The 10,431-nt window shown below is 38.5% G+C and overlaps 2 protein-coding genes across 2 annotated transcripts; one reads left to right on the forward strand and one right to left on the reverse strand.

Annotated features, from left to right (window-relative positions):
• Positions 1 to 735: 735 nt before the first annotated feature.
• Positions 736 to 4,638, reverse strand: fgfr1op2 (FGFR1 oncogene partner 2). The gene is made up of 6 exons (XM_008401410.2): positions 4,554 to 4,638; positions 3,617 to 3,753; positions 2,752 to 2,869; positions 2,512 to 2,654; positions 2,310 to 2,423; positions 736 to 1,051 (listed from the first exon to the last, which is right to left on the reverse strand). Exons 2-6 carry the CDS (start codon positions 3,749 to 3,751, stop codon positions 914 to 916), a joined length of 648 nt encoding a protein of 215 aa, XP_008399632.1. The 5' UTR covers positions 3,752 to 3,753; positions 4,554 to 4,638; the 3' UTR covers positions 736 to 913.
• A 192-nt stretch (positions 4,639 to 4,830) lies between these two features.
• On the forward strand, positions 4,831 to 8,816 carry med21 (mediator complex subunit 21). Its single transcript, XM_008401411.2, has 4 exons — positions 4,831 to 4,915; positions 5,292 to 5,406; positions 6,272 to 6,372; positions 8,013 to 8,816. The coding sequence occupies exons 1-4, from the start codon at positions 4,874 to 4,876 to the stop codon at positions 8,190 to 8,192; spliced, it is 438 nt and encodes a 145-aa protein (XP_008399633.1). The 5' UTR covers positions 4,831 to 4,873; the 3' UTR covers positions 8,193 to 8,816.
• Positions 8,817 to 10,431: the final 1,615 nt, after the last annotated feature.

Genomic DNA, 10,431 nt, shown 5'->3' on the forward strand with positions numbered 1-10,431 from the left:
TTTTTTTATTCTTTTTTTTTTTACAAATAGATCAAATAATTAAACAATGACGAAAACAACTAATAGAACACAAGTGGGAAAAGTCCTAAAATAATTAATATGTGGGGACAGTACGTTTTGGTATACATTTCTAAATTTGTACCCATTTCTAAAACTATTGTTTTTATTTGTTTGGCCATTTTAAATGACAAAAGTCAGATATTTTTATAACTTGGATGAGTTTGGGTTACATAAAAAAATTGTTTTTTTCTTTAAATGACACAGGTTCAAGCCAAGTCTCATATTCTCTCTTGAACTTTGACCAGACCATTCAACATTTTGAAAGCAGCCACACGCACCAAATTTCACTTGGAGGTATCCGAGTAAATTCACACCATACTTCTCAGATTTTTATTTGTAAAACAAACAATGCAAAGCACTGTATACAAGTAACTCATCTGATTTTTAAGCTAATTTATTTTGTAGCTGTAAAAGGCTGATATTTACACTGTAGTTTTATTTTTTTTTCCCCCCCATAAATAAAAGAACCTGAGAACTTCTGCTCCTACTCCTGGCAGTGTTTTGAGCAGACAAAGTTTCGCTTCCTGTCCTTAAATCCGTTGACAACAATAACAAGGAGTTGTGAAAGTAAGAAGTTGCGTATACACACACAACCACCGAAACCAAAACAGAGGCAGAAACATGGGAATACGTGCTACGATTGTTTAGATGTTACATTAAATCAACATGGCCTCACACGGTTTGACCACTGTGGATTTATTTATATAATTCTGTCACTCATTCATACTTTAAAACGACGCAGGCTCCACACTGACACAAGAAAGCAAAACATTACAGCGACAGCAGACGGAGACGGGGCTCCGGTGGCGACATGCGGCTTCGCCTTGAGGAGTCTGTGGGTGGAACGGCGGCTCTAGCTCTTCCGCAGGCTGACGTCGGCGCTGGTCAGCAGCGGAGACAGCGATGTGTTCTCTGAGGCCTCTTCTCTCTTTAGGACGAGGAAAGCCTCACGACTGATTCCCAGCAGCTCTCGGAGTCCGCTGTTCTCCAGCTGGAACACACAAACACAGTTGGTTGTGTGTGTGAGAACTAGTAATGGTCTAGTCAAAGACTGGAGTTAAACCTTACTAACATGGTGTGGTATGACCTTAAAAATGCTTTTTGTGCTTGAAAATCCTCCTGTGTGACTGGATTAAACCGTAAGAAAATCATCTTTTATTCTTTTGTGCCACTTAGAGATAAACCTGCTGGTGCGCTTTGGATTATTGACCTCATGACCTCAGCTGAAGGTCATGACCTCCTGGATGTACATTTTCATTAAGTATTGTCTGACAGAAAGCAGAACATATGGCCCAGTCCAACAGAAACAAACTGAAATCTGGTAACTTAGGTTGAACCATCTGGTGTAGACGTGCACCAATAAATCATCAAAAATTACACATACATGTATTTATTATGTAATTATTTATTACAAGTGTTGATCCCTTTGGGAACAATATGTTACTTATTTTGTATTTGTGTTAACTGTGAAATAAACTATTATTCAGATTCTCTTGATTTTGGAAGAACAGCGATTTAATGATATTTACATGTGAAACTGATATCAACTGTTGTCGAGTGACATGTGCGCAGTAAACAATGGTCACCTCACTGTTGCCAACTTAGCAACTTTATTGCTATATTTAGCGACTTTTTGGGAGAAATAAAAATGGTATTGTTCAAAATCAGAATCTGCAAATCAGTCTTTTAAAAGACTGCAGTCAGTGCACCCTGAATCTGGTTCCGCTCCCTCTGGGTATTATGGGTAGCTGCAGCTTTCAGCAAATTTAAGACTTTTTAAAATCTTTTTTAAATGCCATCTTGAATAAAAATTTAAGACACAAAAAAACTATAAACATAGTGGATGATTGGGGGATGATTGGAGTCTGTGGCAAAAACCAACTTCGTCCAGCCAAATGACGGTACACTTGTTCTCATGATGGACACAAAAAAACTAGATGCTAACTAGCAAGGGTATATTAGCAGGTAGTTACCAACCGCCTCCAGTGTCATAATGTAACAAAGACATCTGCGTGAGACTCAAACTTTCACTTGACTGAAAAGTCCGGCAAAAAAAAAAAAAAGTCTACATTAAGGATTGAACGATACTGGAACAACAACATTTAAGACCTGTGACTAGCATATTTACATTTGTAAAATTAACTTAAGACATTTTAAGGCTTTAATTTTAGAAACATACGTTTTTAAGAAGTCACTCTGGTATAAAATACTTGTAAAACTAAGAATTTCTGAAAGTTGTCCAGCGTTACCTCCAGCTGTTTAATCCTCTCCTCGTCTTCACAAACCCGGCCCTCGTCCACCTCTATCGCCTTCCTCATCACCGAGGCCATCTCGTTTATTTTGTCTATGTGCGCCTGCATTTCCTGCAAAGAGCAGAAGGACATTTAAGTTCCATACATTTTTTTACGCAAGTTTCTCATCAGCAGATCAGGTCAAAGCAGGTGTGCTGACCGTGGTGTGCTGCTCTTTCAGCTGCGTGACGATGGCAGGGTCCTCCCTCTTGCTGGCCATGAGAAGCCTGAACACTTGCTCCCTATATTTGGTCATGATGAGCTCCAGTGCGGACTGGTGCTCCTCCAACGACGTTCGGAGCTCTGCAGGAGGAGAGGACACAAGCTTGGTCCCGTGTCTTATAGAATGAGGCCGAGGACACCAAATGAGCGTGGATTACCTTTCTACTAAGTGTTTTACCTTTGTTTTCCTGTTGGAGTTCCCTGATCTGGCGGTTTTCCTGCTGGATTCCCAGGACCAGACTGGAGCGAGGTCGATGTCGTGCAACCTGGTTAAGAGAATCGATCTCCTCCTGGTACTGGCAACAGGAGATCACACGTCATCAACTTTTCATACAGCGCTGCAGCAAACTGTTATTTTAGTAATTGATTGTTCTGACGATTAATCGGGGGGGGTTAAAAATGGCACATTCACCAGAATTTCCATTTAACCACTCAAGTTTTTTTCTTTTCTTTTCTTTTTTTTACACAATACTGGACATACATTACAATATATATAAAAAACAAATAATTCAATTCCTTTTGCAGTAAGAATATTCAGTACATTAGCATTTCTTTAGTGAACTTGACCTTGGTGAAGCGGGTAAAACACATTTACGGATGAAGGTAATTAAGGTTTTAATCTTATTTGCAAAATTAAATCAAAACTGTGTACATACAGTTTTCGCTTAATTGCAGCTCTGAATATGTTGTTTTTTCAGATAATAGCCTTTTTTGTTGTTGTTTGTATAGCTCCTTTAATGATTAGTTAATTAGATTAGTAAATTAGTTGACATTTCTCTAATTGACTAATGAAGATTAATAGTTTCAGACGTAATTGTGCAGTCTTTTTTTAAAATCATGACTATCTCTTTCACCATTTATATATATAAAGTATGCTCCAGCTTTGTGGGAGAACACTGCGCCCTAGTGGCAGCAATTTTAAAACCAACTTGTTTTATGAGAATATTAAATAAAAGTTATGGAGTTAGGCCGATTTTCTGGGTGAACCCCGTCATGAATGAAGTGCTTTCGGTCACTCAGCCAGCAACACACTCGTGTCCTACCTGCTTCATGGCCTCCACCCGCTTGTTGAGGGAGGTTGTCTGTTCGATGAGCATCTCTGCGGCATTGTCGTGGTTACGGAGTCTTTCTACTAACGACTTGGCATCTGCCAGAACCTTCTCTAAAGAACAGTTCATACCTGAGGAGAGACGAGTCGTAGTCAGGACAAATTCAGAGAAGATCCGAAGAGATCACTCTCAAATGAATTAGTTAGGATAATTAACAACAGAGCCATCTACATGTTCAAAACTCACTCTTTTCTTGGAAAAGAAACATTATAGGTTGTTTACTAAAACCGTCTCCAATTTGCTGAGCTATATGATCTAATAAAAAAAGATGGAATCAGATTCTAGAAACACAGTGAAAAGTGCAGGTACAACTCAGTACCTAAAAATATCATTAATATGTGTTACAGTCATATCCAATTTACTTATCTATCCGAGAGCTATTAATATAGTTGTAACTCATAAGATCATTTTAACTTTGTAACAAGCTCAACTGTGCTCAACTTGTTACTACATGTAAGCCACAATCATTAAACTAATCAGAAATAAATTTACACTGTGTCTAATGGGTTTATACGAGTTTCACTTTTTGAATTGAAGTACTGAAATCGACATTTCTACTATCGAATTTTACTGTATCTATAATATTTCAATTTAGAAAGATCCACTTGTTGTTTTATATTAATATACAAGACAAGTCAGCATATTTTACAAAGATAAAAAACTGCTGTTCTTAGCTTATTTTAACTCTATCTCCTCATTTTCAGACTTTAGCTGACAGTTGCCAGGTATGCTAACTAAACTAATACAATCTAGCAAGTGGTATGATACACTAAACAATTAATACAAAATGTTTGACAGAAGCCCCTGTTTTTGCTTTTTGTTCAGTGCTCATTTTAAACAAGAGGAAATATGTAAAATATGAAAGTCATACCTGAAGAGCTCAAAGTGCAAGTAGACGCTAGTGTTAGCTAGCCTCTTTACTTCCTGTTGACGTTTCGTGGCTGTCATTAGCTACACGCTAAAACTGGTCCCCGGCTGAAGTACTGTTGTGGGTCCGTTCCCTTCGAACACATACGATAATGGAAGCAGACAGAAACATTCACATTAGCTCTGTTGTCAGAGCGACGACCCAAGAAGCCGCTTTCAGCTACAGCAAACTGTACTCTTCCGAAACAGCCCCGTCTACTTCCGCGAGAGTTTGCGGTCACGCTCTCGCGAGAGAGGACCCGATTTCCTGTAGTGACAAAAAAGATGGCGGATCGGCTAACGCAACTTCAAGACGCAGTCAATTCGGTTCGCAAAACTCTCTTTTTAAAGAAACTGTAGAAAACGAACATTATTTTTTGTGCTTATGTGACGAGAACTTGATAGCTCTGATTAAATAACCAGTAATAGCAAGTAGTAACTCCTCCAAAACTACAGTATACGTGACTTTTCAAGCTATCTAGCTACCACAGCTAACCACTAGATACACGAGTCTGTGGTTTATATGTTATTTACTAAAAAATATATTCTTTTTTACATGCTTGGCACATTTGAATATCATATCGTGTTGGAAGCTCTACTTAGACTCGTTTGAATCTAAGTAGCGCTGAATCGTTGGTGGACTGCAGCGTTGTATTGAATGATAATCTAATCGATTTCTGTATTGATTGTGTTTCTGCTGCAGCTCGCTGATCAGTTCTGTAATGCCATCGGCGTTCTGCAGCAATGCGCTCCACCTGCCTCTTTCAGTAACATCCAGACGGCCATCAACAAGGATCAGCCTGCTAACCCCACTGAAGGTTGGCTCAGTACATGTTCATTACAGCCTCACAAGCATAAGCAAACACAGAATAGTGTTTTAAATATGAACCTAAAGGAAGTAAGATTTTCTACTTTTTATTTCATGAAAAAGCAAACATAAACAAATCTAAAAGGTGAGGTATGTCTCTACCACATTCACATATTTAGTAGTTTTTTTTTCTACTTCAAAGTAGCTCAGGCTCAACCAGTTTTAAGGGAGGACATCTGTCAACACAAGTTTTCAGATCTCAATTGGACTTTGACTAGGCTGTTCTAACACATCCATGTGCTTTGATCCAAAACCACCTTCTCCAGCTCTTTGCTTCACTGCGGACCGGCTTTGTGAATGACGAGATGTTGGCTTGGCTCTGCTGAACGCAGGATAATACTTCTGCTCCACAGATATCTTTCAACCTATGTGCAGTTAGCAGGAGTCAACCGCTGCTGCCAACTTAGTCATTTGTCGCTATATTTGTTGACTTTTCAGACGAAAAAAATTGGAAATGACTGATCAGAAATCTTAAATTTCGTCTATCGTCCAGAAAACTGCAATCGGTGCATCCCTTAAAAATGACTTCTTCTTTTGTTTTGTTCAAAAATAAATCTTTGATAGTTCATTTTGATAATAGAGCATAAAATAAATGAGTTGACTTCCTCTTTTGCTGCCTCCCGACACTAATAAAATTCAAGTGTGTTTAACAATTGCAAAGCCACATTGAGGTTTGTGGCTTTATGATCAAAAAATGTGATTCTGCAAAAGGTCTAGACTGTGTTGAACAAAAATGCTCCTTTGCACATTTCATTAACGTTTACAGATTTTTTTTTTTACTACGTGATTTTTTTCCCTCTCTGTCTTTGCTCCAGAATACGCTCAACTGTTTGCAGCTCTGATAGCCAGGACAGCCAAAGACGTGGACGTCCTGATCGACTCTCTGCCAAGCGAGGAATCTACGGCGGCCCTGCAGGTCAGAAGAGTCCGCTCACAATAACGCTTTTAACAGGAGTTCGCGTGCTGCTCATTCGGCTTAGCGCGAGTGTCTGTATGCCCAGGTAATAGATGAACTTGTAAAAAAAATAAAAACTTTAAAGAAGTTACCAAAATTACAAATATTAGTTTGTAAGTGTTGAAAGAATACAGTAAGCTAATTTCATCCCAATACTTCTCTTTTTCCCGGTTCAAATTGAAAAGGTTTATCGTTACTCATTGCTGTTTTGGCTAAAGACGAAGCTAGCCCCACCGATCCTAGCATACGTCGCTGCATGGCAGTGTAAGCAACATGGCGACGTGTATGTGGTAATATCTTATTTAAATTTATTTTTAAAGAACAACAATCAACAGTATTTTTACTGTGTTGTTTTTACATGAAAAATAAATATTTCTCAAAGTTTATTGTTACAACTAATCGTGGATCCCATTAAGGTTTCTGGTGGGGATTTCCAGCTTTCGGCCAGCAGAGGGAGCTATCTGGGTTGGTTTCCATTTAGGTGGCCCCAGAATCTGGGAGGGAAATAGTTTCAGTTTCAGTTTTTCTTCTAAATATTTTCATTTTGAAAATGCATCAAAAGTATTCACACAGTCAGTGTGTGAATCTGAAGACTGTTGTTCTTCAGAGTATCATTGATGCTGTGTCGTTCTTATCTGATCAGTACTTTGGGTTTTTCTTCCTGCTTTTTGAGATCTAAGGGTTCTCATGTAACGCATCACTAAGTTGTTGCCAGACAGTTGAGAAAAAAAATCTTGTGGAATTGGATCCAGTGAAATGTTCTTTTTTTTCTCTCGCAGAGTAAATTTTTGTGATATGAGGTCACTGTGTGCAACAATCACTCTCTTCTAGATTTGTATATTGTTATGCCACTTCCTGGTTGTACAGCTGCTCTTTGTCAGCCTCTGTTTTGGCTGCTTGTCGATGGAATTAGCCTCGCTGCTAACGCGTAGCTCCCTTTTCTGGAAGCGCAGGGATACATGAGATCCAACGTGAATGCCTGAGCCTTCTGGAGTCGCTGGGTAAAAATAATGCAAGTCATGTGAGCGTGTGCTTGATATATTTATGGAATGACTACTAAGATGGCTAAAAGAATCAAGTTGGGATCATGCTGTAAGTATGCTGGAGCTCTGCTTTTGTGTCCTGATGGTAGCCTTCACCAGCAAAAGGCTTTAATATGTAAAATATAGATTTATGTTATGACTGTTTTCCAAAAAGCTTTAAACCGCCTCCTTGAATTCATGTCCGTATAAATAATGATTCAATTTTATGTTACAAATCGACAAAAAGTAAGTGGATAATTGTGAAATGGAAGGAAAACAATACCAGGTTTTCAAAACTTTTACCAGTAGAAATCTGAAAAGTGTGGCATGTATCTTTATTCAAAACTCTTAATCCGATAACTCTTAATAGAACCAACTCTAAGAACATTGTTTGTCTTTGTAAGAGCAACCAAGGCTGCAATAGACTGAGCTGGATCGTCATGTGCTGAAATGGCCCGGTCAAAGTCCAGGTCAAAATCCAGCCAGGACAGACATATCAAAAATTTGGTGTATGTTTGCCACAAGAAGATTAAAATCCGACGTAGCGGTTGACTCTGCAGCTCTGTCACCTGTCGCCAGGCGGCCAGCCTCCGTCAGCTGGAGGAGGAGAACCACGACGCGGCGGCCCGTCTGGAGGAGGTGGTGTACCGCGGCGACATGCTGCTGGAGAAGATCCAGAACGCGCTGGCCGACATCGCCCAGTCGCAGCTGCGCACCCGCAACGGAGCGCTCAGCCAGCCTTCGCCGGCCGAGTCCTGACGTCTCGTCCTGCCACCAATGGACACTTTTTTGTTGTTGTTTTTTTTTTTCCACATGGCAAATGCTTATTTTTCAATCTCTCCACTGCCAAACGTGTGTCTGGGATGAACAACGCTAGACTCTCCAATATAGTTTAAAGGTAAAGGCATTATTTTGAAATCAAATAATTGAAGTCATTCTGAATTGTATTTTTCTTATTTATTATTTTTTGGCTTGCTTAAGTAAAAAAAAAAAAGAAGCTCATTCGGACATTCACCCTAGCAACACGTCCGCTGTTATATATGTAGATTCTATGTTGTACATTTCATTTGTTGTTTTTTTGACGATATTCTGCTTTTTGACAAATGTAAACACTTCAGTCTGCTTTGAGAAGGGTTACAGTGTAAATATATGATTAAAAATACAGAGCAGCATTTCCACTAAAAGCCTACACTTTATTTTAGTTGATCTGATTTATGTCCAACATAAATACTTCATGGATCAGGTCTGAATAGCATTGGGGTTTTTGTTTTGTCTTTTAAATGAATGATGGGTTTACTCCCACTGTGCTAAACGACAAATGTCACTGCTTGAAAGTATGTTTAATGGCTTCATATGTTACATTAAAACACCTTTGAGAGATGGCTTCCGTGTAGCATCAGATCTAACATCTTTCGTTATAAAAAATAACCTAAAAAGACAAAAAAATGTACAAACGTGAAAATGTCAGGTTTTAGTGATGCAGCTTTTCTTTATCCAACAGCCTTAGAAAGTGAATAACACCTTACTCTAATACTTTTAAGTTTGTCTCATCTGTGCTGCCCGAAGTCACAGAATAAGTAAAGTTAAGGTTACGCATTGTGGTAGTCATGGCAATTTAGGGGAATTTACACCATTTGAACACCAGGAGGCACTTCTGTAAATATATTTTAAGGTAATGCCTACTGTGTTTGACATCATGGGGGGGTCGGGGAAAATCAAGACATCGGGAAGAGAACTGTTGAGCTCCACTATTCTGGTTCATCCTTATTTGATTTTCAAATGTCTAAAGGTGCTACGTTCATCTGTTCGGTTGTGTTCAAGTGTAAGCTGTATTGGAATGAGTGCCCATCATGCCGTCCAGGAAGGAGAACCCAGAATTTAACCAAACATGTAAATAACCTGGCTAAAGATAGTGAAGGTGTCATTAATCCACAGTGAAATGAGTTCAATACCAAAATGTGCTAATCAGAGGCGAAAAGCCAAGTCACAAGATGGAGCGAACCACTGCAGACAAAGACCGACAAACGATGCTCTGTTTTTAAGGTATTTTTTAAAATAAATATCGCTGCAGTTACAAGAAAAATGAATATTGAAAGGCTGAGAACAGCTTCTCAGCTGTGAAGTACACCAGTGGCGACGTTTTGTTGTCAGAAGAATTCCTGGCGCCCTTCACAAAGTAAAATCTAGGAAATATAGAAATGACTTCATTTAGGCTTTTACCAATACATCTGGAAATACACGTTGACCTAAATTAGGAAAAAGTTCATGACAAACTAAGAATAAAAAGGTTACGTATCTTTTTATCATGTATAAGTAAATATCTGGTTACAGCCGTACATTCAAATCCATAAAAAACAATGGAATTAAAGTATTTGGTCACCAGAAGATGGATTAGCAAAAAAAAAAAAAAAAGACATATTGCTAACTGATATATGTGCCGAGATGGTAAATTTACCTAAATCATTGAGCCACATTCTACAAAACTTCCATAATGGCTGTGTTTGAATCGAAATGCACTTCAACAAAGTTTTAGTTTAACCAGACCACAGAGGTGGAAACATTTGAAAATGACCTAAAAATTAACTTGGTTTTTTACATTACAAAAACCCTGCAGTGATAACAGGTTTGCATTCTTTTTTATATCCTCTGAATTCATATCATTCTTTCCAAGTTGTTGTTTCCTAATATACAGACGGGCATCAACTCATGTGACTTTTACAGAAAGTAGAACAAAAACTTACATCATGAAAGTGTGAGAATTTTAGGGAAGTGAGCCCTGATTTCATAATTAAAAAGGGGCAAAGCAGAGCTGGAAAAACAAACTGCTGAGAGGGTAGAAAAGGAGAAGTAGACAGATGAGATTATATCCAAAATTATTTCAATTTTTAGGGTTTTAATTTGATCCAAGAGGCTTACAATATCTTTAGGTGTTCCTCATGGAACTGTCTTTGGTCCCATCTCCTACTTTTAATTTTTATTTTAAATTAGCTGAGATTAT

This window comes from Poecilia reticulata, linkage group LG23, assembly GCF_000633615.1.
Source record: "Poecilia reticulata strain Guanapo linkage group LG23, Guppy_female_1.0+MT, whole genome shotgun sequence".
NCBI classification, from domain to species: domain Eukaryota; kingdom Metazoa; phylum Chordata; class Actinopteri; order Cyprinodontiformes; family Poeciliidae; genus Poecilia; species Poecilia reticulata.

What these genes read in the sequence shown, in the direction of transcription:
- fgfr1op2 (XM_008401410.2), bottom strand. Translation starts at nt 3,751, where the DNA reads ATGAACTGTTCTTTAGAGAAGGTTCTGGCAGATGCCAAGTCGTTAGTA. An exon ending in GGGTGGAGGCCATGAAGCAG is followed by an intron (nt 2,870 to 3,616) that starts GTAGGACACGAG and finishes TCCTGTTGCCAG; the next exon opens with TACCAGGAGGAGATCGATTC. An exon ending in AGAGGATTAAACAGCTGGAG is followed by an intron (nt 1,052 to 2,309) that starts GTAACGCTGGAC and finishes TGTGTGTTCCAG; the next exon opens with CTGGAGAACAGCGGACTCCG.
- med21 (XM_008401411.2), top strand. Translation starts at nt 4,874, where the DNA reads ATGGCGGATCGGCTAACGCAACTTCAAGACGCAGTCAATTCG. An exon ending in GCCTGCTAACCCCACTGAAG is followed by an intron (nt 5,407 to 6,271) that starts GTTGGCTCAGTA and finishes TCTTTGCTCCAG; the next exon opens with AATACGCTCAACTGTTTGCA. An exon ending in AATCTACGGCGGCCCTGCAG is followed by an intron (nt 6,373 to 8,012) that starts GTCAGAAGAGTC and finishes ACCTGTCGCCAG; the next exon opens with GCGGCCAGCCTCCGTCAGCT.